At 36.3% G+C, this 27,128-nt stretch overlaps 1 protein-coding gene across 1 annotated transcript in view; it reads left to right on the top strand.

Annotated features, from left to right (window-relative positions):
* Nucleotides 1-25,371, top strand: part of ZBTB11 (zinc finger and BTB domain containing 11) — a 33,221-nt gene extending 7,850 nt beyond the window's left edge. Inside the window, exons 4-11 of the mRNA XM_054577396.1 lie at nucleotides 9,263-10,107; nucleotides 10,367-10,546; nucleotides 16,171-16,416; nucleotides 17,618-17,762; nucleotides 18,559-18,676; nucleotides 22,249-22,407; nucleotides 22,510-22,685; nucleotides 23,226-25,371. Coding sequence (XP_054433371.1) covers nucleotides 9,263-10,107; nucleotides 10,367-10,546; nucleotides 16,171-16,416; nucleotides 17,618-17,762; nucleotides 18,559-18,676; nucleotides 22,249-22,407; nucleotides 22,510-22,685; nucleotides 23,226-23,743 — 2,387 coding nt within the window. The 3' untranslated portion in view covers nucleotides 23,744-25,371. The remainder of the gene's footprint in view (nucleotides 1-9,262; nucleotides 10,108-10,366; nucleotides 10,547-16,170; nucleotides 16,417-17,617; nucleotides 17,763-18,558; nucleotides 18,677-22,248; nucleotides 22,408-22,509; nucleotides 22,686-23,225) is intronic.
* The last annotated feature ends 1,757 nt before the right edge of the window (nucleotides 25,372-27,128 follow it).

Raw genomic sequence — 27,128 nt, 5'->3', positions numbered from 1 at the left:
GGCTACCCCCCTCCCCTTGTATTTTTAGTTACTGAAAAGTATTTATTAAGCATCCACTGCATGTGAGGATATCGCCTACACTCGGGATATAATGGTATGCAAAAACTTTATGGAACATAAAGTTGCATTATAATCTAGATTAGTGATGTTTGCTTTTCTCTGAGTTTGGTGATTCAGAGGAGAAAATATGTCTTACACTGGGCCATCTGAATAATAAAACTCATCACAGGTAAAGTCTTATGGTATGTTAGCTTTGGGATTTCTTTCTTTCTTTTTTTTTTTGTCTTTTACGCATCTGAAGCAGAAAGAAGTGTGTGTTTCTCTTTTCCAGGTTCTTATGGCAAATTTTTTATAGCCAATGTCTGCCCCCAAATAACTACAATACAGGCTCCTAATATTAAAAAAACAAACACACAACTCATTCTTCATTCAATGTACTTATTTTTATGCTTGTTCAGCATATATGATGTAAGCCAATAGCAGGTGAAGTACACATTAAAATTTTTTGTTTGATTTACTATTAAGTAGATAAAGAGTTTTATAAAATATGCATACAGCCCTGGCTGGGCAGCTCATTTGGTTAGAGCATAGTCCCAAGAGCTCAGTCCCCATCAGGGCACATTCCAGAATCAACCAATGAATGCATACATGAGTAGAATAACAAATTGGTTTTTTTCTCTCACTTTCTCCACCCCTTCCTCTCTCTCAGATCCATAAATAAAAATTTAAAAAAAGATTTTGAAAAGTGTGTGTACAGTATTTTAAAAATATACATTTTTAAAAAGATTTTATTGATTTTTTTGTGAGGGGGAAGGGAGAGAGAAAGAGAGGGAGAGAAACATTGATCAGTTAGTTTCCTTTCACACACCCCCAACCTGGCCCTCAACCAAGGCCATGTGCCCTGGCTGGATTGGAACTGGTGACCCTTACTTGGCTTACAGAATGACACTCAACCCGGTAAGCCTCACCAGCCAGGGCAAAAAAAATGTACATCTGTTTTTTTAAACTGTCTAGCTTAATGTAGTTGAATTCAGTGTTTATGTTGTTTAGACTTAAAAAAAAAAAATCTTTTCTGTTTAGGTATTTTTATATAGTCTTTTTAAATTTTTGTAGTTTTTCTTTCATATTTAATTTTTTAAAAGATTTTATTTATTTTTAGAGAAAAGGGAGGGGAGAGAGAAACATCATGTAAGAGAGAAACATTGATTGGTTGCCTCTCATATGCACCCTCACTGGGGACTCAGCCCTTAATCCAGGCATGTGCTCTGACTGGAATCTGACTGATGACCTTTTGTTTTGCAGGACTATGCCTAACCAACTGAGTCACATCAGTCAGGGGTCATATTTAATTTTTTTTTTTTTTTTAAGAGAAGGGAAGAGACGGGGAGAAACATCAACGTGTGGTTGCATTTTGTGTGCCCCACTGCGGGGGACCTGTCCTGCAACCTAGGCATGTGTCCTGACTGGGAATCAAATTGTCAATGCTTTGGTTCACAGGCCAGCCCTCGATCCACTGAGCCACACCAGCTAGGGCATTAAATTTTAATCTATTTTGAATTTATTCTTGTTGGTGTGAAATAGGTGTTTGATATCATTTTCCCACATTTTGATCATCACTTGCCTCAGAACCATTTAGTGGAGACTGTATCCACTTCTTACCCAAAGACAAAACAGATCTCCACGTGTGTTTGGTACTGATTCTGGGCTTTGCTGTAATCTATTGGTTGTTTCTACACTCTTACCACTTGGTCTCAATTACCTTAGCTTTATAATAATAAGGAAAGTCTCACACCTTTGTTATTCAGGTGGGTCTCAGTTATTCATAACCATTTGCTATTCCATATAAACTGCCAAAGCAGCTCCTCAACTTCCACAAAAAGAAAATAACGTATTTTGATAGAGATTACATCGAATTAATAAAGTTTTAGAGATTTATCTGGTAAAGGCCTTATACGTCTTTTGCTAAATTATTCCAAGGTACATTATACTTTTTGATGCTATTATAATTTTTTCTTAACATTACATAATTCTTGATGTCTTTCTGGTATATATTGATTACATGTACAATGATACTAATACATTTCTTCAGTTGAGACCTTTATCTATAGATTCTTTGAGATTTTTCAAATAAAATAATTATTTGCTAATAGTAATGTTTTTGTTTCTACTTTTCCAGTCCTTATATTTTGAACTTTTTGTTTCTTGTTTTACAATGCTGTCCAGGACTTCAAAAACAAAAACAAAAACAACAGCAACAACAGTTGAATAGAAATGATGATAGAAGGTTCACTTGTGTGATTCCCATTTCTAAAGGTTTTGTTTGTTTGTTTTACCATGAAGTATGTTATTTGGTTCATGTTTTACGTACATAACCTTTCATCTTCTTTAACGTTCAGGAAACGTGTGTTGATTTATCACATACTTTGTATCTCTTAAGATGATCTTTATTTTTCTCATTCTATTAATGTGGGAAATTATGTTGATCTTTCTAATGTTAAGCCAGATTTCATTTCTGAGATAAATCTAGCTTTAGTCATGATATATTAGCTTTTGTATAAATTGCTGTTTGATTTGTTAATATTATTTAAGACATTTGTATCTACCTTTATGGGTAGATTTAGCTTTTCACATTGGTTCTGTCATGTTTTGATATCAGAAGTGGTTCTTATACAATATGTTCAGTCCAATTTTTATGTACCTTGAGATAGTTACTATGAGATTACAAGCAGTGTTTGTTTCTTGAATGTTTGATAGAATGGTGGCTAAAATTGCCTCCCCTATTGTGAACTCTGGGAGACTTAAGTGCTAATTTGACAGTTTAATGGTTAGGGAATTAATTCAGGTTTTATAGTTCATCTTAAGTAACTGATTAAAAATTATGATGTTGCCAGAATTTTTCCATTTCATAAAAATTTTAAGTTTATTGGCATAAAATTTTTCATAATATGCTCTTCTGAATGTCTCCGACAACTTTATATACGTCAGTTTTATTACTTGATATCAGTTATTTGTGTCTTTTGTCTAAAATTCTTTTTTAATTAAGATTTACTTTTTTAAAATCCTGCTAAAGTAAGTGTCAGCAAACTACAGTTTGCAGGCCAAATCTGGCCCCACTGCCTGTTTTTGTAAGTAAAGTTTTGTTGAGAGACATCCTTATTAATTCATTTACATATTGTCTATAGCTGCTTTTGAGTTTACAAGGGCAGAAATGAATAGTTGCTGTTTAGTCCTGGCAGGCATGGCTCAGTTGGTTGCAGCGTCCTCCTGTAGACTGAAAGGTTGAATTCCGGGTTAGTGAGTGTACCCAGATTGCAGTTTGGTTCCCGGTGGGGGAGCATAGGAGAGGCAACCAATCGATGTTTCTTTCTTGCATCGATGTTTCTGTCCCTCTCTCTCTCCCTCCCCCTCTCTCTAAAAAAATTAATAAGCATGGCCTTGGGTGAGAATTTAAAAAAAAAAGTTGCATAAACCAGCAACCCACAAAACTTAAAATATTTGCTTATCTGGCTCTTTACAGAAATACTTTCCTTACCCCTTTGCCAGAGCATAACTTCTTAAATGTTAAAAACCTGAATTTTATGCAAATATAGTTAAAAATTTTTGTGTAATTAATTGAGGAAACCAGTAAGGTGTTAACATTGCTACTAACAGAATTTTCAAGAAAATAATTGCTTTCAGCCAAAGGAATGTTGAAATGAATTTGTTAATTGATGAAAATCCTGACAGAGAAATAACTAAGTTTTGGGTTAACTTTCCTAGCCTTGTTGAATAGCTTCTCAGGCTTTCACAATTCATTTACATTTGCTATCCCTTAAAAAACAAAAAACAAACAAAAAAAAACCACACACACACACACACACATCCCCCCACACACCCCCCCCCCCATGAATTTGAGTGTCATCCTTGTGAGGGGATCATGTTAATCTTCTGTATTGATCCATTTTTAGTATGTACTGCAAAGCCAGCTATCACTTTTATCCAAGTTAATTTTTACGGAGTTGCAAAATAGTCTTGTCAGTAGTCAATCAGTGTTGCTTGCTCAGGCCTGCCCTTAAAGAACACCTGATAATTCTTTTTTGCCTGTTACCAAGTTTTGATTAGTTTTTCTTGATACTCTTTTAAAAGAGCAGCTGTTGTTTTCATTTTTTTGTATTTACTAAATTTTTATTATTTTATTTAGTCTTTATTGTATTTTTTCCCGTTACCATTTAGTCCTCTTATACCATCTCCCCACAGCAGTCACCACGCTGTTGTCTATGTCCCTGAGTCCTTTTTCTGTGGTTTTCTTTTATTCTGATCTTTATTTCTCTTTTTGGGGGCATATACTGTCTCTCTTTTGTTGTTGTTCAGTATCATGATTACTTAGCCGTTAACTCCCAACCTTTCATTGTGTAGTTTAAGCATTGAAGGCTATAAATTTCCGTTTAATTCTGAAGATTTATTGACACTTGCTTTTAACTCTTCATGTGATCTGTTTTTATGTTTCATTTTGTTTGTGGTTTGAATGAGTTTTTTTCAATTGGGTGCAATATGCAGTATAATGTGAATTAGATCAATATTGTTAATTGTTACTTTTATTTATTGATTATTTTGTGTGCTTGATCTATCAGTTACTGACAAGAGGTACTGTAGAAGATTAACTAGTGTGATTCATTTGTCCATTGAGTTTAATTTTTGTTTTATGTATATTGAGGCTATGTTATTATGGCTTTATGATGAAACATTCTTTTATCACTATGTAGTAACCCTCTTTATCTTTAGTGATACTTCTCACCCCTAAAGTCTATGTTGGATGCTTTTGTAAATAATATTTTCTATTTTTCCATTTTAGCTACTAGTACAAATATTTTTTAATTATGTAAATAATATTTTTGTTACTATTTGCCTAGGATATCTTTCCTATATCTATTTTCAACCTTTTTGTATCTCTGTATTTTAGATGTCTCATTTTTTATTTTTTTAAATGCAGTTTACATTCAATATTGTTTTGTATTAATTTCAGGTAGATAGCATAATGGTTACACAGTCATATACTTTACAAAGTGTTCCTGCTAATATTTCCAGTACCCACCTGGCACCATACATAGTTATTACAATATTATTGACTATAGTTCTTATGCTGTAGTTATAGATGTCTCTTTAAACAGCATATTTTTAGTTTTGTTATTTACCCAGTATGAGGATCTTGACTTTAAACTGTCCTGCATGGAAATTGTTGGGATTCCTGTACTCAGCAGTTGAGATTGTTGTCTTTCATTAGTTGAGAAAAATTCTCAGCCAGTTTGTCTTCAAACATTGTCTCTGCCTCTTTCTCTTCTGTCTTTCTGAAACTCCAGTTAGACATTCTCACTTTATATTATGTGTCCCTTCTCTTTCATATTTTGTTCACTTTGTAGATTATTCTGGAAAAGTCTAGTTCACTCACTCTTTAGCTGTGTCTGATTTACTGTTCACTTTATGGAGTTCTTAAAATTTTTAAAAAGATTTTATTTATTTTTAGAGAGGGGAAGAGAGAGAGGGAGAGGAACATCAATGTGTGGTTACCTCTCAACCACCCCCTACCAGGGACATCGCCCGCAACCCAGGCAGCTGCCCTGACTGGGATGGAACTAGTAACCCTTTGATTCACAGGCCAGCACTCAACCCACTGAGCCACACCAGCCAGGGCAAATTTGTTTTTAATTTCAATTTATGTTTTCCATTTTTAGAGGTTCTATTTAGTTCTTTTATAGATGTCTCCTTTAGGGAGCTACTTTTTATGATATTTTGCTCTACTGGTATGCCAGCCTTTATTTTCTATGTCTGATCATAACAATACCTAAAATCTTTACAGGTTTGACTTACGCTATTTGTTTCTGCTAGCTTTTGTTCACAGTGCCTTGTTTCTTTGTGGTTTTTACTTTTATTTTATTTTTAAGATTTTATTTATTTATTTTTAGAGAGAGGGGAACAGAGAGAGAAGTAGAGGGAGGGAAACAACTAATTGGTTACTTCTCACACACCCCTAAGTGGGGACCTGGCTTGCAACCCAGACATGTGCCCTGACTGGGAATTGAACCAGAGACCTTTTAGTTCTCAGGCCAGTGCTCAATCCACTGAGCCACACCGGTCAGCACTCTTTGTGATTTCTAAAACAAAACAAAACAAAACAAAACTGTATACACTGAATTCATATTCTTTAGAATTTTATGGGAAATTTTTGAGTCCTGGATTGAAGGTGTTTTCTACAGAGAAAATATTTGTTTCTTTATATACTGAGGGCATTAGCAGCCTGGAAACACTTTATTTTTTTTATTTTTATTTAAAACTTTTTTTATTGATTGATTTGTGAGAGAGAGGAAGGAAAAAGCTGGAGAGAGAGAAACGTCACCTTGTTGTTCCACTTATTTAGGCATTCATTGGTTGCTTCTTGTATGTGCCCTGACCGGAGGTCAAACCTGCAACCTTGGCTTGTCTGGATGATGCTCTAACCAACTGAGCTACCCAGTTGGGGCAGTCAGGAACTTTAAATCCTCATCTTGAGGTTTTATTTTGACTACCAATTTGCTAAATTAAGCCTGGCTTAATTTGGTGGGGCACTGAGTATATTTAAAATAATATTTTAAAATACTTTTATTTAGCATTTTTAGAATCCTTCAGGGCCTTTTAGTGTACTGTACTGCTGGATATAGAAGTACCTGTCATAATTTTTAAAACCTGTAACCATTGTCCACTTCTAAAATTTTAAAAATTTTTATAAAAACATAATATAAAATTTATCTTCTCAATGAATTTTAAGTGTATAATTCAGTAGTATTAACTATATTTATATTGCTGCATAACAGAGCTCTAGGACTTTACATCTTGCAAAATTTTCTATTTCATTTTCATTTACATATATATACCAAGTATGTATATGTAGAAAGGTGAGGGGTAAAAACAGAATACCAAAATTATCCCTCTGTTATCTTTGGGCAGTAAGATTATGAGTGATTTTTTATTTTCTTATTTTTTGTGTGTTTTTTAGTATTTTACAACAAAACAACTTTTATCTTTAAAAAATGGTTTTAGATATTCAAAATGTTATTTGAAACAGTTCTTTATGGGAAACTTGTGTGTGACCTCAAACTTAGAAATTAAACTTAGAAATTAGTAAGATACTAGGTAAATGACCAAAGTACATTGTTATATTGGTTGATTTTTAAAAAAGATTTTATTTATTTTTAGAGGGGAAGGAAGGGAGGGAGAGAGAGAGAGAGAGAGAGAGAGAGAGAGAGAGAGAAAGAAACATCATTGTGTGGTTGCCTCTTGCACACCCCCTACTGGGGACCTGTCCCCGCAACACAGGCATGTACCCTGACTGGGAATCAAACCAGAGATGCTTTGGTTCACAGGCCAGCTCTCTATCCACTGGGTCACACTAGCCAGGGCAGCAGGTGTGGGGTTTTTTGGGGGGGTTTTTTTGGTTTATTTTTTCAAAGAAATATTCTTACTTACCTCCAGCTTATTTAACTTGTTCTCATAATTTGTAGCAGGATTAATGTGGCTACAGCCTATTAATTACAGCTTTCATAGGAATGACAGAAATAACCATAATGATAGTGTTGATTTGTAGTTTCCTCAGTTTTCAACCTGACGCCTAATGTATCTCACAATTAAGTCTTCCCTGTATAGTTGTCCATTCTCTCTGCCTATGGTAAAAGAATCACATTTTAGCCCTGGCTGATATGGCTCAGTTGATTGAGTGCTGACCTGTGAACCAAACGGTCGCAGCAGGTTCAATTCCCAGTCAGGGCACATACCTGGGTTGTGGGCCAGGTCCCCAATAAAGGGTGCACGAGAGGCAACCACACATTGATGTTTCTCTCTCTCTCTTTCTCCCTCCCTTCCCCTCTCTCTAAAAATAAACAAATAAAATCTTTTTTAAAAATAAAAAATAAATAAAAGAATCACATTTTATGTACCTTGAGTCAAAACTGAAAAACATCACAAATGTGAGCTTTTAAAAGGTTGCTTTGGCTCTCTATATTTTAATAAAAGTTCTCTAAGATAAGGTATTATATATGAAAAGTAAAATGCTTACCGTAAGAAGAGGGAATAAGAATATGTGCTTGACTTTATAAAGAATCTGGAAAGCTATACAAATCTTAATCATACTGGTTATGGAGATGGAGTTGGACATATCACTGTAATTTTCTGATTTTAGAATCATGAATATTTAAAATGGCTTTTGAAAACAAAGTTCTGAGAGCTTAGAAAAGAAATAAACTGATCTTATTTTCTCACATAAATTCTTAAGACTGTAATACCTCCTATGTATAGTAATTATTTCATTCCTTAGAACCAGGGATAGGCAAACTATAGCCCAAAGACCAATCTTCTTTTCCCTCATTTTTTGTAAATAAACTGTATTGGAACACAGCCACACTCATTTGTGCATGTATTATCTATGGCTACTGTTTCTAGGTACAATGACAGAGTTGAGTAGTTGCAACAGACATCTTATGTCCTGCGCTATTAATTAATTATCTTATTCTTTACAGAAAAATTTTGCTCACCTCCTGTCTTCAGCATTGTTTTTTTATTTTATTTTTTAAAAGATTTTATTTATTTAGAGAGGGGAAGGGAGGGAGAAAGAGAGGGAGAGAAACATCAATGTGTGGTTGCCTTTCGTGCACTCCCTACTGGGGACCTGGCCTGAAACCCAGGCATGTGCCCTCATTGGGAATCTAACCAGTAACACTTTGGCTTGCAGGCCAACACTCAATCTACTAAGTCACACCAGCCAGCACTGACATTGTTTTTAAATTTTTAGTAGTAGAACCTTTGTTCACAATCAAATTTTTTATATGGACTTGTATTGAAATATACAGCTATACTTATAAAGTGAGGTTAGGAGACAAGTTGGTTGAACCCTGCCTACTCACCTGCATGCCTCTCTTTTTTTACCCTCCGTTCTCCAGCAGCTGTTTCTTGAGGGGAATTTGAGGAACCCCCGGGGTTCTAAGGAGTACAGTTTGAAAATGACTGCCTTACAACAACTCTTTGAGGTAGTAAGTCTGATATTATTTTCTATTTTAGGTATTGAGAGACTCGGCTCATAGAAGTGAGTTAGTCAAGGCTTAATAAGCAACCAAAACACAAAACAAATCCAGGGTATTTAATTGCAAAATAAATGGTCGTGTTTGCCTTTATATTGTCATAATCATATATTAATTGTTCTTACAAGGTGTTTTAGTGGTGATTTGACTTTTTTGTCCCCCATCTGTCTTGTTTTGTATAGGTTTCTGTAAAGCAAGCTTCCTTCCTCTACTGGAATTTGCCTATACTTCTGTGCTAAGTTTTGACTTCTGTAGCATGGCTGATGTAGCCATCTTGGCTCGGCATCTTTTCATGTCAGAAGTTTTAGAAATCTGTGAAAGTGTACATAAACTAATGGAAGAGAAGCAGCTAACAGTATATAAGAAGGGTGAAGTACAAACAGTAGCATCTACCCAGGACTTACCAGAACAAAATGGAGGTACAGCACCTCCTGTGGTTAACAATGAGGGAGCCAGCACAACTTTACCTACTGAACTTGGGGATTGTGAAATTGTACTACTGGTGAATGGAGAATTGCCAGAAGCTGAACAGAGTGGAGAGCTAGGACAACAGCCTGAGCCCCAGGTTTCTTCAGAGGCTGAAGCTACTACTCTGTCATCTTCACCTATAGGCTGTATAACTGATTCTCATCCTGAAATGGAGTCTGTTGATTTAGTAACAAAAAACAACCAGACAGAACTAGAAACTTTAAACAACAAAGAAGATAGCACAGTTTCTACTGTTTGTCCTAAACCTTCCAAAGAGAATGTAATCAGTAGCTCTTCAGAAAATACTGAGATGAGAAATGATACATCAATGGAGGATATCTGTGATGAAGATATTTCAGAGCATAGGCAGAACCTTGGCCAATCTTTAAAAGATCAGGAAAATCTAGCTGCAAAAACAGACCTTGGTCCTGATGATGAGACTTACAGAAGCAGGCTTCGACAGCGTTCTATTAATGAAGGGGGTTATATCCGACTACACAAAGGAATGGAGAAAAAGCTGCAGAAACGGAAAGCCATTCCCAAGTCAGCAGTTCAACAGGTATGAAGAATTGACCATTGTAGTTTTAGCTTTAATTTGAAAACATTCTATTGATAAACTTATGCCTGTGGTGAAAATTATTTTGAAATGAAGGGGGTAAGTGCAGGAAAGCAACTTACTGTTTTAAATACCAGTATTAGTAAGATAATGTGAATTTGCAATTAATAATTGCAAATTGCATAATGTGAATTTATGACTCATGACTTAAAAATAAAAGTGATTATATGTACTTAGATTGTGTTTTCTATCCCTTACTTAGGTAGCCCAGAAATTAGTTCAAAGAGGAAAAAAGATGAAACAGCCAAAAAGAGATGCTAAAGAGAATACTGAAGAAGAAGCATCTCATAAATGTGGAGAATGTGGAATGGTTTTTCAAAGAAGATACACACTTATAATGCACACACTGAAACATGAAAGAGCTAGAGATTACAAATGTCCAGTAAGTATTTGGAAAGCTAATTGACACTGGCTCTAACTTCATGATAAGTAGAATCTAATTTACTGCTTCATCGTTATTCTGCCATTTGTGTTCTCTGTCTCTGTCTCCCTTGTATTACTATTAGAGTCATCTTCTTCTGATTTGTGTCATTTCCTTGACCAAAAAAAGAAAGAAAAAGGTATTTAGTGATGTACTTCTCCTTCCTCCAGATACCAGTAAGAAAACGGTAAAATTACCATTTTAAAAATAAAGCTCAAAGACAGCAGGAGAGGAGACATTAGCAACTAAACTCTAGACTCTAATACACAGATGGAAAACCTTATCAGATTCAGAAGGGCTAATTGCCAGGCTTTCAGTGGGGAAAGCTAGGAATCAATTGAAATTGTATTGGAGAACTACCAAACAGCTGAGGAATTAGTATTACTAACTACCTTAGGAGTGAGTCTGGTTGTTAGAAAGTCTTTTTAAGAAGCAATTAAGTCCCCACCACCACTCCTTTAGACAAAGATCCATCCTTTACTTTCTAGAAAAGATAAAATTATAATTGCTATGGGCAACACTGTATACAGAGTGGGTGAATGTACTATATCCAAAACAGGGAAAAGAAAAATCTTACATACTGATTATTGAGGTTTCTCAAGTTGTCTTTTCCTAATCAATCCCCAGCATGTTAACAGTCAGGTCTTTAATATGAAGCAAAAAGATTTTTCAGAGATGAGAAATCCAAAGCCCATAAACAAAAGACCTAAAGATAGTGAAACCTGTGGTTGACAACCCATTCCTCCAATTACACAGAAATTTCAATTAAGTTTTTTATTTTAATGTCTTATTCCAAAATGAATATACATCAGGGATAATCAGACTCATGATAAATATTTCAAGAAGAAAAAGCAACTTTGAGGCATCTAAGGCTATGCAGAAAGAGGGGGGAAAAAAACAAACCACCAAACCAGAAAGTATGATATTATGTCAGAGAAAAATGAAGAGTTACATCAACAAAACAATAGCCAGGTAAGATATAAAAGAACAGAAGAGCTTTTTAGGAATAATAAATATAAGAATCTCAGAAAAGTTGGGAAATAGAATTGACTAAATCTCTTAGAAAATAAAGCAAAAAGACAAGTTAGAAATGGAATGAGAAAAATTTAGAGGATTGATCTAAGATATCTAATATCCACATAAGTCCAAACAGAACATGGAGAAAAGGAAATCATTGATGTAATAAAGAAAAATGTCAGAGCTTAAAAATAGAAGATTTCTTGTTAAAAGGGCAGGTTGAATCATGATGGGTGTGGCTCAGTTGGTTGTACGTCATCCCAGAAAATGAAAGGTTGCCAGTTGGATTCCTGGTCAGGGCATATGCCTGGGTTGCCAGTTTGGTGGTTCCTGGTCAGGGCACATATAAGAGGCAACTGATTGATGTTTCTCTCCCTCTCTTCCCCTCTCTCTAAAACTAAATAAATACTTTTTTTTTTTAAGGGCAGGTTGAATGCCCAGAACCATGGATGAAAATAAATCTATATCAAGACATGTTATAAAATTTCAGAATCAAAGGACAAAGAGAATTTCATGTGAATTGCAAGGCAGAAAAAAGATGCTCAGTCTCATAGAAAGGGTGTAAAGGTCAGAATGGCCTCAGGCTTTTCAGCAGCAATAATGGAAGCTAGAAGATGAAGGCAAAGAGTGCCTAAAACTCCAGGAAGGAGCCAATAGCAATCAAGACCCAGTTACAACAGGAATACCCTGGAGCTCCCAGCTCAAGGGATCAAGGAGACTGCTCCACTGGGTCCCACAGAACTCCTACTAAATAAGGCTACCCTACCAAGACTGGGAGTCAAAGCAAATCTACCTGATACATATAGAAATCATCACAAAGAGGCAGTCAACATGGGGAGACAAAGAAGCATGCCCCAAATGAAAGGACTGGAGAAAGCTCCAGAAAAAGCTAAAGAAAATAGAGGGCAAGCGGTTTACCAGATATAAGGATGTGCAGAAAAGAGAAATGATTTCTAATTTGGAATCTATAGCCAGTCAAACTATCAATTGTTTGTGATGGTAGAATAAGTACATTTCTAGACATGCAAGGTCTGGGAAGTTTTACCTCCCGAACTCCCTTTCTCAGGAAGTTTTTGGCAGAGAGATTCCATTGAAACAAGCAAAACAGGAAATGGGAAATTGGGGTCTAGTTCTACAGAGACCAAGTGTAGAAAACAACCAGCCCAAGTTGGAACAGGGCATAATGCTTTGATAGAGATCTCCCATAACATGATGTGTTTGAAATCTCCTCTTAGTAGACAGTTGAGGAAAGGGTTTGGTGATGAATTAGAAGTAAATACAAAGAGAAGTAAGCAAAACTGAAAACCAAAAGAAAAAGAGAATCATAGTGCGTCATAGGGTCCAGCTGAATAATATTTACATCATCCAAATAATGTAAACACTGAAATGGAGCGAATCAGACTTATGATATAACTATAATATTCAGAAAGTAGGGTAATGGGAAGGATTTGCATTTATCTATAGGGAGTGAGGGGGCAAAGGAAAGCATCATTGTCCATTGTTACTTAGAGTTACAAAGGTAAGCATCATGAGCAGGTCAAAAATCAAACAAGTGGAAGAGGTAATGAACCAAGATACAAGTTTTATTTATTTATTAAAAAATAAACACTGATGAACAAAGACATTAAAATCCTCAACAAAATATTGGCAAACCATATCCAGCAATACATTAAAAAGGTCATACACTATGATCAAGTGGGATTCATCCCAGGGATGCAAGGATCGGACAATATTTGTAAATCAGTAAACTTAATACATCACATAGACAAAGGGAAAGACAAAAATCACATGATCATATCAATAGATGTGGAAAAAGCATTTGATAAGGTAGAGCACCCATTTATGATAACACTCAGCAAAGTGGGAGTAGAGGGATAATACCTCAACATAATAAAGGCCATATACAAGAAACCTACAGCCGACATCATACTCAATAGGAAAAAACTAAAAGCCTTCCTATTAAGATCAGGAACAAGACAAGGGTGTCTGCTTTCATCACTTATATTCAACATAGTATTGGAAGTCCTAGCCACAGTGATCAGACAAGAAAAATAAATAAAAGACATCCAAATTGGAAAGGAGGAAGCAAAACTCACTGTTTGCAGATGACATGATAGTGTACATAGAAAACCCTATAGGCTCCACCAAAAAACGACTCAACATAAGTGAATTTAACAAAACAGTGGCAGACAAAGTCAATATTCAGAAATTGAAGGCATTTTTGTACACCAGCAACAAAATAATCAGAAACAGAAATCGGGGAAAATCCCACTTGCTGTAGCAACAAGAAAGATAAAAGTACCTATGAATAAACCTAATCAAGGAAGTAAAAGACCTGAACTCAGAAAATGACACAACACTGAAGAAAGAAATTAAGGAAGAAACAAATAAATAGAAGCATATACTGTGTTCATGGATTGAAAGAATTAACATCATCAAAATGTCCATACTACCCAAAACAATTTATAGATTCAGTGCAATCCCTGTTAAAATATCAATGATATATTTCACAGACACAGAATAAACATTTCAAAAATTTATATGGAACTATAAACGACCCCCAATAGCTGCAGAAATTTTGAGAAAGAACAGAGTAGAAGGTATCATAATACCTGATATCAAACTATAGTACAAGGCCACTGTAATCAAAACAGTTTGGTACTGGCATAAGAACCAACACCTAGACCAATGGAACAGAATAGAAAGCCCAGAAATAAACCCAAGCCTTTTTGGTCAATTAATATTCAGCAAAGGAGGCAGAAGCATAAAATGGAGTAAAAAATAGCCTCTTCAACAAATGGTGTTGGGAGACCTGGACAGCTGCATGCAAAAATATGAAACGACCACTAACACCACCATACACAAGAATAAACTCAAGACGGATAGAAGATTTAAATATAAGTTGCAGCACCATACAAGTCCTAGAGGAGAACATAGGCAGGAAACTCTCAGATATTCCACACAGCAATATTTTTACTGATATGTCCCCTAGAGCAAGGGTCGTAAAGGAAAGAATAAACGAATGGGACTTAAGCAAAATAAAAAGTTTCTGCACAGCTAAAGAAAATAGCAAAACAGAGAGGGAGCCACCCATATGGGAAAATATATTTGCAAATGATACCTTGGACAAGAGTTTGATCTCCAAAATATATAAAGAACTCACAGGACTCCACATGAGGAAGACAAAGAACCCAATTAAAAAATGGGGAAAGGATCTGAACAGACACTTCTCTGAGGAGGACATACACAGGGCCCAGAGACTATGAAAGGATGCTCAACATCACTAGCCATCAGAGAGATGCAAATTCAAACCACAGTGAGATACCACTTCACACAGATCAGCATGGCCATCATAAACAAATCAACAAACAACAAATGCTGGCGAGGTTGTGGAGAAAAGGGAACCCTAATGCACTGTTGGTGGGATGTGGACTGGTGCGGCCATTTGTGGAAAACTGTATGGAATTTCCTCAGAAAACTAAAAATGGAATTGCCTTTTGATCCAGCAGTTCCACTGCTGGGATTATACCCTAAGAATCCCAAAATGCCAATTAAAAAGAACCTATGCACCCCAATGTTCATAGCGGCACAATTTACAGTAGCCAAGTGTTGGAAGCAACCTAAGTGCCCATCCGTAAATGAGTTAATCAAAAAACTATGGTACATTTATACAAAGGAATACTATGCAGCACAAAGAAGGAGCTCCTACACCTCATGACTGCATGGATAGATCTGGAGAGCATTATGTTAAGTGAAATAAGCCAGACAGTAAAAGACAAATACCATATGATCTCACCTATAAGGGGAATCTAATGAACAAAAGGAGCAAGCAAAATATAACCAGAGATACTGAAATAAAGAATGAACAGACAGTAACCAGAGGGGAATGGAGAGGGGGATAATGTGGGAAAGAACGAGAAGGAACATCAAGGAACATATACAAAGGACCCATGGACAAAGTTAAAGGGGGGGTAGGATCAAGGGTAGGAGGTGGGGATGGGTGGGAAATTGGGAGGAAATGGAGACAACTGTACTTTTTTTTTTTTTACAACAATGAAAAACAAAGTTACAAGTAAAAATAAAAAGTTTTGCAGATGGTGAGCGTATGTAACTGATTTCATGAATACCCAAAAACTTCAGGATAAAATCCAAGGACTATCACTTTTATATTTCTACTTCTCCCAACTCCTGTTTTTGCTCCACTTAACAACTATTAATACTCCTTTAATGATAGCATTCTTCTGCCTTTGCATCATACCATTCCTTCAAGACAGACCTAGCCTCCTCAATGAGGCCTTATTGCTCCAATTAATCCCTCTCAAGTATTTCACCTTTTTTTAATGTATAAATCCTACTTTTGTGGTTAGATAAACCTTTCCCAGGTAGGGGCCTTGGTCTTATCCCTTTCATCTTTGTAATCCGGTACCTACCATACTGTTTTTTGCATAATGTATGTGTTAATTTATGTAATTATAACAAAGAAATGGAAAGTTGAAATATGAGTCATTTTACTTAACATTTGTAATGAAATTACATTTAGACAGAATTTTGTTTACTTTTTCTTTTAGTTGTGTAAAAAACAGTTTCAGTACAGTGCCTCCTTGAGGGCACACCTTATTCGCCATACCAGAAAAGTTGCACCCACTTCATCGTCTTCCAGTTCCGCACCTAATGAGGCATCCGGAACATCACCTGAGAAGGGCAGAACCAAACGAGAATTTATATGTTCCATATGTGGAAGAACATTACCTAAATTATATTCTCTTCGAATACATATGTTAAAGCACACTGGTGTAAAACCACATGCATGCCAGGTAAAGCCATAACATTTATTTTCTATAATGAAGATTGAAACTTAAGTGGTGATAAGACTGGTTGATTCTTACCAGAGTAAGAATCACCCTAACTCTTATAAAATGTTATAGGGAATTCTGTGACAGTTTTAGTTTGTCACTTGGGTAAAGGGTGATTCCCAATTGTGTTCTTTAATTTACTGTAATTTGAAATGAATCTATATAGGACATTCATGAAATTTATCAGGATTCAGAGGACGTACTGGGTGAGAATCATCCCAGTCATTCCTTAACCTTCAGCAGGACCAACCTGAACTTAAAAGGAACCCAAGACTTTAAACAAATCTTAGCAAAAATCTTGCCTAAGCTATGTATCCTTCTCTAGAGCTAAGGACTGAGGGTACCTAAATGCCAAAATATGACTTCTTGGTAAAGAAACTTATGATTAGCCAACTTTGAGCTATTCTCTATCTCCTGTTTGTTTTGGTTTTGTTTGTTTGTTTTGTTAGCTTTTTTGTTACCTGAGAATAGATTGTAAGAGAATGGAATTGGTCTTCATGTACCCTTCATCCAGATCAGTAGTTGTCAACATAGGGTCAGCTGTCACTCACTACCCTACTTCCCTCTCCCCTCAATAATTTCAAAGCCAAACTTTAAGTATCATTTTATTCCTAAATTTAAAAACTTAAGTATTATTGGGCCTTTGGTCTTTTAGTGTAGCACTAAAAGTGTGTGGTCTAAGGAAGATAAGTACAGAAATGGAGAATAAGCATTTAGAAACAATCATGGCAATTTGACATCATTGTGACATTTTTATTGTGTTTAACAAAAATCTCTCCCCAATGGGATTTGAGGATGGAAAAACCTGGTTCTACATCACAGAGAGTGTGAGAAGCACTGTTCTTGTTGGTATAGCAGGAAATATGTATTTTTTTTTTATTGAGTCCCATGTCTTTTTTAATATAGTAGGTGTACTATTTGCCAATCTCACAAGGACAGCATGAGGTTTTTTTGGTAAGAAAAATAGCAATATTTGTTAAGTATTGAATCAGATGATCAGCCAGTTAATATCCTTGGCACTTGTTTCAACTTTCACTTTGTTATTTTTGTTTATAATTTAAGTTTTTTATGTAAAACGGTATATAGGTTTCTCTGTCTTCATTCAGAAACAGCTACTATCTCCTTTTCTGTTTGGCTGGTTTAAACACCTGTGCTGTCTTAGGTCTGTGGAAAGACTTTCATCTACAAGCATGGTCTAAAATTACATCAGAGTCTCCATCAATCACAAAAGCAGTTCCAGTGTGAACTATGTGTTAAGTCATTTGTTACCAAACGGAGTCTTCAAGAACATATGAGTATTCACACAGGTAATGAGAGCTTTATATTGATGTACAGGGTGGAGGAAAAATAGGGTTACAGGTGTAATTACACAAAACAATTTATTCTTGTATTTTTTTTATATGAATAACTGTAAACCTACTTTTGCCCCACTGTGCATATTGTATACTATTAATTTACTATTATATTGATATGTTGTGATTATTTCAGAAATTATGTTGATATACTGGTGGCTATGTGCGTGCAATTTTTTTGTGAATGAAAATAAAGCTAAAAGGTGTTCTTAAATATAGTTTTACATTATTTGTGTAAAAATATTCATTGTGTCCCTCAGTTTAGAAAAATATGTACTGAATAATAAGTCATGTATAATTTAGATCGAGGCACCTGAAGAAATGGTCATGCTTTTAAAACGTTAAGCAGTTGGCAGATGTAACTGTCAACATGATATGTGGCTTATAATTTTATTAAAATTTTTATTTCACACAGACATTTTCAAATGCTCAAAGCAGTTATGTGTAAATGGCTGATGGGTAGATAGATACTGGCTATAGAACTTGTATTCAACTATGACTATTGTAATCCAGATGATTGCGCAAGTGTATCACATTCTTTGGGTAGTAGTAGCTTTGTTTGCACTGTAGTGGAAAGGAAATAGGGATTTTGATGTGGTTTTTTGTTGTTCTTAGAAGGTGGCCGCTAAGTGTTATAGCTTCCATGTCCTTTTGATAAAATAACAGTATGAAATATGCCATAAAATACTCTATTGGGAGAGTACCTAATTGCTGGAGTTGTGACATGGTTGTTTTTTTTTTACTTTCATAGGAGAGTCCAAGTACCACTGCTCAGTTTGTGGAAAGTCTTTTCACAGGGGCTCTGGACTTAGCAAGCACCTAAAGAAACACCAGCCAAAGCCTGAGGTTCGAGGTTATCATTGTACTCAGTAAGTATTTAATATGTGAAGCATTCATTTAATTTCCTTATGTTTGTACTAGGTTTGTTTGAAAGTTGTTTTCGAAAGAAAATATATGGGAGACTACAGTTGATAACATACTGTATTGTATAGTTGAAATTTGCTATGAGAGTAGATCGTAAATGTTTACACACACACACACCCCTGAGGGGATGGATGTGTTAATTAACTAGATGGAGGGGATGGATACAAATCATCATCATGTACACGTTATTTTTTTTTTTAAGATTTTATTTATTTTTAGAGAGGGGAAGGGAGGGAGAAAGAGAAGGGGAGAAACATCAATGTCTGGTTGCCTCTCACATGCCACCCCTATAATCCTAGGATAAAGATTCCTCCCACCCCGTTCCCTCACTGGGGACCAGGCCTGCAACTCATGTGTACTGACTGGGAATCAAACTGGGTGAGCCTTTGGTTCGCAGGTTGGCACTCAATCCCCTGAGCCACACCAGTCAGGGCTAAATATCTTTAAATTTTATTTGTCAGTGTTACCTCGATGAAGCTGGGGAATAAAGAAAATATTTGAGAATAATATTAAACTGTTATTTGTTTATTCTTGATTTTAATCACTTTTTTTGCCTATGTTTCTATTTATGATTGTCAGATATAAATCACGTACCACACAAATCACTCATAAAATGATTTAGACCTGCTGCCTGGCCTGACTACACTTAGGGGGATGGGTGGCACACTGCGCTTGTTCCTGTGCCCTGAAGGCAGGGCACTCTGGGCTCCTTTGGCCCCTGCCATGGCCTCACACCCTTTCCTGGCCCCGCTGCCCACCCCTGTGTCTGAGCTGGACCACATGGATACCTGATTCTCTGGAAGGCTTATGAAACAGCCTTCCTGTCTTGGTTTCAAAACGGCCTCCTGGCATCTGGCATTGGGGTCATCTCCTTCATCCAGAGTAACATGGGTGAGGAAGCTGCCCATGGCTTCTTCCTGCTGGGTGGCCTGCACCTGGTATAGGGTGGTATGCCTCCTACATGGTGCCTGGTGGCAATGAGGGGGCCCATGCAGCTCTTGCTAGGGGGTGTGACCGCGGGTGTGGGCACCACGCTGGCCACTGGCCTGCTCTCGGCCTGTGTTCTCTGCCTCTGTGTGGGCCAGCTGGAGCAGGACATGGAACTGGTGCCCAAGGATAATGGGCGAGCTGCCACCAGAATGAGTAGCCAGGCCATGGGAAATGGCCGGGTGCTGGAAAGCCTGGCTCCAAGGACCAGGACATTAAAACCTGACCCTTCCCTTGCAAAATAAATAAATAAAAATAAAATTAAAGAGATTCTTCAAATTTTATACCCAGGGATGGAGACCGTAGGAAAAGAGTGATCCCTGGTGCTGGCCAGTTTCCTTCTAGGCAGTTTCTCGAAAATGCTGGGCCCTCTACTACTTTCTCCATTTTTCAAACTCCTTTTCTTTCTCCCTCTTTTGATTTTTTAAAGCCTCCTGAAATCATTTTTTTGAAATGAGCTAAAATTCATATAACATAAAATTCATTGTTTTAAAGTGTACCCATTCAGTGGCTTTTAGTATCTTCACAGTGTTGTGCAAACATTACCGCTTTTCTGGTTCCAGAATGCCTTCAACACTCAGCCAGGCAGTTTACAACTGTGCCTTGGCTTTCTTTTCCTGTTTGTTCAGAGTCAGCCAGAGGTGAGAGCTTAGGGCCTTTTCAGGCCTCTGAGCACGTGCCCAATCCTGGGTAAGTGTGTGGACTTGAAGATTCCTAGGAATATATGAGAGTTTTTCAAAGCCCCTATTCTTCAAAGCATTTTATTCCCTGGCCTTTCTTCCCAAGCTTTTAGTTTGCATATCGTCTGTACTAAATTATTATTCCTTGCCCCAGGTGGCAGTGGCTAATATATTTTCTTCTAAATATTTTTATCAAACTCCTCTTTTCTCCCAGTCCTTGGCCCTAGGGGAGTTAGGTGAAACAAAGACAAGCCCTTTGAGGGGATCTTGTGAAAAGTCACCAGACAGGCCAAAACATATTGGGTTCACCAAAAAGTCCATTTAGTTTTTTCTGTAAAATAAAAGACACATTTTTCATTTTCACCAATAACTTTATTGATTTGGATATTTTGAGTATGTCAGCTATCTCATGCATGGTATAATGTTGATTGTTCTCAATCAATGTCTTGATTTGATAACTGTCAACTTCAGGCAGTCTCCCTGAACATGGAGCATTGTCCAGCGAGAAATCTCCAGCACAAAACTTTGCAAACCACTTTTGTTCATTCAGTCACAGTACCTTCTCCATACACTGCACAAATTTTTTGCATTTCAGTTGCATTTTTACCCTTCTTGAGACAATAAAGAATAGTATGCCAAGAATGTGTCTTTTCTTCCATCTTCAGTATTAAAATGGCTACACAAAAATTCACTAATTTTGATGTTTATTTTTAAGGCACGCTGATATGAGAGCTGTCACAATACAGTCTAAAAAATTGTTTTGAATGAAGTTAAAAACAACTAAGCGCTGTTAGAGCCATCTTACAGTGGGGGGGGGATGACAAACTTTTTTTGCCAACCCAAGACAGCCACAGTTCTTTGAGATTAGGTCCCTCTGGCACTAGGAACCCATAGCAGAATGCAGTCTTGTTTTCATGGCTGCTGCTGAGCTAGGGAGTAGAGGATGGGGCCAGGATAAGTTCAAATGCCACAAAGCTTTCTTACAAAGATGCATCTACTTTTTTTCTTGATTATGTTTGTGGGGTCACTGTAAACGTAATTATTTTCCATAGTTCCAATAAAATTGATTCTGACAGTTTTTGCCAATTTGTCCACTACTTTTATGTAGGAATGGGCTTTAGGAGTTTCTTACTCTTACATATTGGCTGATGTCATCCAAGTCAGTTTTACTTTTAAATAAAGATAGTTCATTATCAATACATTTTTAGTGGTAAGTGAAAGAAAACCCAACCCTAAACTGGCTTGAATGAAAGGTAAAGTATAGGATTCTGAATGGTTTAAACTGGATTCAGATTCATTAGCATTTGTTGTTTCTGAGGCTCCATATGGACAAGGCAGGGGGCAATGTTTTCAGCCTCATATTCTCTCAACTCCCAAATTGTTGAGCTGCTTTTCTGTATTTCCTATAAAAGTCCTGAGGTTTACTGTGATTGGAACTGAGTGTCATGTGGTCGTCCCTGAGTCAGTCACTATGGCCAAGAGGATGCGTTGCTCTGATTGACTTAGGCCTGAAACAGTTGCTCCATCTGTATGGGGAAGGGTAAGGAAGGCCTACTCCCAACACCTGGACATCGGATGGGAGATGGTAAAAAAAGGGGATTAGACGGGACTGATGGGGAGAAAGAAAGTCAGTGTCCTCTGTAGTAACCTTTGGGAGATCTGTGTGAGTCTTTCTAAAATGTTTCTAATGTCTAAGGCCAAAAGAACTTAATACCCTGCAGCCTTATTGCAAGATTGGAATATTAGGGAATTCTTTTGTTTTAAATTGGGACCCAGAAAGCCAAGAATATACTGACTTGTTTTAAAAGAATATGATCATCTAGTTGGGTGATTGGATTTTATTATTGCAGATGTGAAAAGAGTTTCTTTGAAGCTAGAGATCTTCGCCAGCACATGAACAAACATCTTGGTGTGAAGCCATTCCAGTGCCAATTTTGTGATAAGTGCTATAGTTGGAAGAAAGATTGGTATTCTCATGTGAAGTCTCATTCTGTCACTGAGCCTTACCGGTGGGTAAATTTGAGGAAGATCTGAACTTAATTGAGATATATACATACTTGGATTATTTCTTACAGATACTGATGCCTTTAGGTTTTTTCTTCCTGTTTTAGATGTAATATATGTGGCAAAGAATTTTATGAAAAAGCATTGTTCAGAAGGCATGTAAAGAAAGCTACCCATGGGAAAAAAGGAAGAGCAAAGCAAAACCTGGAAAGGGTATGTGAACGATGTGGAAGAAAATTCACTCAACTGAGAGAGTATAGGAGACACATGAATAATCATGAAGGTAACTATCCTTGATATCATATAATGTAGCTTTGTATTATAGATAAATATATGGAGAATAAAAGCCAACCCAATAGTGATTCTCCCTTTATCAGCCCTCTTGCTTATTCACCTTCTTTGATAAGGGGTGTATTCCATATCATGGAAGAATTTTTTCAAGTGATAGAGGTGATTCTGAACCTGACTTTCTGACTTAGTGAGCTTAATAGTCTCTATCAACATTTTTATGGATTACTTGGAGCCTCTGTTTTCTTATCGTAGGATTATAGGATTGCTGTGAAGGTTAAGCAAGACCATGAGCAGAAACTCAGAATTGCCTCTCAGTAACTTCTCTTGGGCACATCTTTAGAGAGATGATAGTGCCAAACCTGGTTTATGCTAAGGTAAACCATTAGGTCCTAAATAAAAGATTGCCATAATCAAGGTAGAAGGGGTTATGAGCTACTGTACGTAAAGAAAAGCATTACTTACGAGGCAACTTTAATATATTTTGGTACTTGCACCTCACCACACACCTCTCTTTATCTTCTTTTTTTAATAGGAGTTAAGCCATTTGAGTGCTTAACATGTGGAGTAGCTTGGGCTGATGCCCGATCTCTAAAACGCCACGTCAGAACACATACTGGTGAACGGCCCTATGTCTGTCCTGTGTGTAGCGAGGCCTACATAGATGCTCGAACACTCCGAAAACATATGACTAAATTTCACAGAGATTATGTGCCTTGCAAAATTATGCTGGAGAAAGATACCCTTCAATTTCACAACCAAGGAACTCAAGTGGAACATGCTGTTAGCATCTTAACAGCAGACATGCATGAACAAGAAAGCAGTGGTCCTCAAGAACTTGAGACTGTGGTAGTGACAGGAGAAACTATGGAAGCTCTTGAAGCTGTTGCAGCTACAGAAGAGTATCCTTCGGTATCTACACTTTCTGACCAAAGTATTATGCAAGTGGTTAATTATGTGTTGGCACAACAACAAGGACAGAAGTTATCTGAAGTTGCAGAAGCTATTCAAACTGTTGAAGTAGAGGTGGCACATATTTCAGAAGCAGAATGACTATAGTCATGGAGATTTTAAGAAGTGACATCTCATGTATACTGAACTCACAGAACATTTGTTTACAATACTATGTATGCGACTCTTCGTCTAGAGTTTGTGTGTCAAGACTGGGCTGTTTGATGATGTTTTAACATTTCTGAATGGTTTGTCTGGCTATAGTCCATTTACTGTAAAGAAATTGAAAACAAATCTGTTTGATTGCGGTGGTTTATCATGGTATACTTTTTATGAATTAGTGTTTGTAAAGGACCATACTAAATGAAAAACTGTACAGTTTCATTTGCATTTTGACATTATTATACACTTTGAGTTAAAAGGCTGCACCAGTCAGCTTTTCTTTTCATTTGCTCTTTTTATGGATTTAAAAAATTCTAATATAAAGCATTTTAGTAGGATGCATAGGTATATTACATTTTTTAAATGCTTCAAATCTGTGATTCTTGACTTACTATTTATTTTAAGTCCTTATAAGTCAGGGATTCTTTATTTTATTTTAAAGCACTTAATGAGTTATGTGTTGTAATCAAGTTTGCACAATATACTTATCTATATAGGAAACCCTTAAATGAATAGCTGATTTTAAATATGCCATTAAAATGCATGAAATGCCTATTAAAAGCCTTATTGTACTATCTCTTCAAGGCAAAGAAATAGACCATAAGCAAAAAAACACTGTTATTAAGCACCATTGATGAGAAATTTCTCCTTCATAACATAGGGCAATACATGGAAGGGTGGAATGGAAAGAATCTCATTCTTTGGCTGAAAAATTAAAACTAAGTTCGGTATATTTGCAGCTTTTGTATCATGTTTTCTTTTTAATTGTGTTTTTTTTTTTTGTTTTGCTTTTTCGTATCATGTTTAATTGTTCAATTTTGTTGACAAACTGCAGTTTAGAAATAGGACAGTAGTATAGACATCTGCAGTGGTCCTGTGGATGTCATTGTACAAGTAATTTTAGAACATTAAAAGGTCTTCAGTTCAGCCCTCATTATAGTATACTACTTAAAGAAATTATGATCCATCAAATTGTTGAAAGTAAATTATTTTAAAGAGTTACATTATAATTAAATTACATTAACTTGTGTTTGATTTTTAAATTCCCACCTCCTTAAGCTATCCAATTTTCTGATTTTCCAAATAACCATAGGGAGATGCCACATTTCTCTCCTCTGGGAAACTCGCTCAAGCTATAATTGTTAAAATTAAAATTTTAAATATTAAAAGCTAATATAAGGTATAAAATTAAGATATAAGCAAATTACATGTAAATCATTCCTAAAGCACAAGAGAGTAATGTGCCTTGATGTACATATATCACTGAGATACTTATTCCAGTTTACTTAAAAAATGGCTTAATAGATAAAGAATAAATGTGATGCCATGCATGCATTATACTTGCATATGTAATGTTTTCATTTGTAAATTTCCCATTATTTCAATAGCTGTGTGGCTGACTTTAAATTTTATGTGAATTGACATACAGTCTATAACTCTATAATGGCGGTTTGTTTATTGTATCTTTCAGTTAGTGAACATGTTTAATATTTCAACCTGACTAGAATATGGAATTATGTTTGTTATGTTTCATCCTCACCATTGTCATTGGATTTAGTTAATTTTATAAGGCCATTAATGTATGTCATAAATATGTAAATAAAAGATGTTGAACCTTGTTTAAAAGCCTAAGCTTTGGAGTTGAGCTGGTCACTATTTTAAGTTCATAAATCAGTTCCTGTTACTCCCTTTTCAAAGGAAAAGGGAATTGAACACATTAAAAAATAACCATTGGGGTAACATAATAATATTAAAACTTCTTAAACATACTCCAACCACAAAATTTAAAGTAGTGTGATTAATTGCCAACTTTGGGTAATTTAAATGTGTAGAATTACATAAATTACATGTATAAAAAAGTGAAGTTTCAAAAAATTTTTATGTTACCATGATCGAAACTTCTATATAACTTTCTATTTGTTTTTTAATTGTATCTTATTGATTATGCTATTACAGTTGTCCCAATTTTTCCCCCTTTTCCCCCATCCGCTCAGCATCCCCCACTCCCTCAGGCAATCCCCCACCAGTGTTCATGTCCATGGGTCATGCGTAGGATCTTCGTCTACTCCATTTCCTATACTGTACTTTACATCCCCATGGCTATTCTATAACTACCTATTTGTACTTAAAACACTCACCTCTACCCATTCCACCATACCTCCCTCCCATCTGGCAACCATCAAAATGCTCCAAGACAGTATCCAAGATTCTGTCTCTGTTCTTGTTTGCTTAGTGTGTTTTTTAGATTCAATTGTTGATAGGTATTTATTGCCATTTTATTGTTCATAGTTTTGATCTTTTTAAGTCATTTTAACATTTCATATAATAATGGTTTACTAATGATAAATTCCTTTACTTGTCTGGGGAGTTCTTGCTCTGTTCTTCGATTCTAAACAATGTCTTTGCTGGGTAGAGCAATGTTGGCTGTAGGTCCCTGTTTTTCATGACTTTGAATATTTCTTGCAAATACCTTCCAGCCTGCAAAGTTTCTTTTGAGAAATCAGCTGACAGTCTTTTGGGAACGCCCCTGTTGGTAACTAACCACTTTTCTATCGTTGTCAAGAATGTCTCTTTATTTTTAACCTTTGGTGTTTTAATCATGATGTGTCTGGGAGGGACCTCTTTGGGTCCATCTTGTTTGGGATTCAGTGTACTTCCTGCACTTGCATGTCTATTTCCTTCACCAAATTAGTGAAGTTTTCTTTCATTTTTTTGCAAATAGATTCTATGATGCAAATGTTGGAACATCTGAAGTTACCCTATAGGTTGCTTACTCTATTTTTTGGATTCTTTTTTCTTCTTGTTCTGATCAGTTGTTTTTTGCTTCCTTATGTTCCAAGTCGTTGATTTGATTCTTGGCTTCATCCACTCTACTGTTGTTTCCTTGTAAATTGTTCTTTATTTCAGTTAATGAATCCTTTATTTCTGACTGGGTCTTTTTTGCTGCTGAGGTCCTCTCTAGGTTCCTTGAGCATCTTTATATACAATATCTTGAACTCTGCATCTGATAGATTGCTTATCTCCATTTTATTTAGCTCATTTTCAGGAGTTTTGATCTGTTCTTGCTTGTGGGCCATGTTTCTTTGCTTATTTTGGCAGCTTCCCTGTATTTGTTTCTTCATATTAGGTGGAGCTGCCTTGACTCCGTGTCTTGATAGTGTGGCCTAATGTAGTAGGTCTCTGTAGCATCCAGTGGCTAAGCCTCCCCTATCAGCTGGGCACTCGAGATGAACCTTACATGTGGACTGAGTACACCCTCCTCTAGTAATTGAGGTTTGATTGCTGTTGGCAGGTCGATGGGAGGAATTTACCCAGGCCAGTCAGC

This window comes from Pteronotus mesoamericanus, unplaced genomic scaffold (genome assembly GCF_021234165.1).
Source record: "Pteronotus mesoamericanus isolate MK-2021 breed Mesoamerican mustached bat unplaced genomic scaffold, CSHL_Meso_final contig_42, whole genome shotgun sequence".
In the NCBI taxonomy this organism is placed as follows: Eukaryota; Metazoa; Chordata; class Mammalia; order Chiroptera; family Mormoopidae; genus Pteronotus; species Pteronotus mesoamericanus.
The sequence above is the reverse complement of the archived record's forward strand: the minus strand, read 5'-3'. Positions and strand labels throughout refer to the sequence as shown.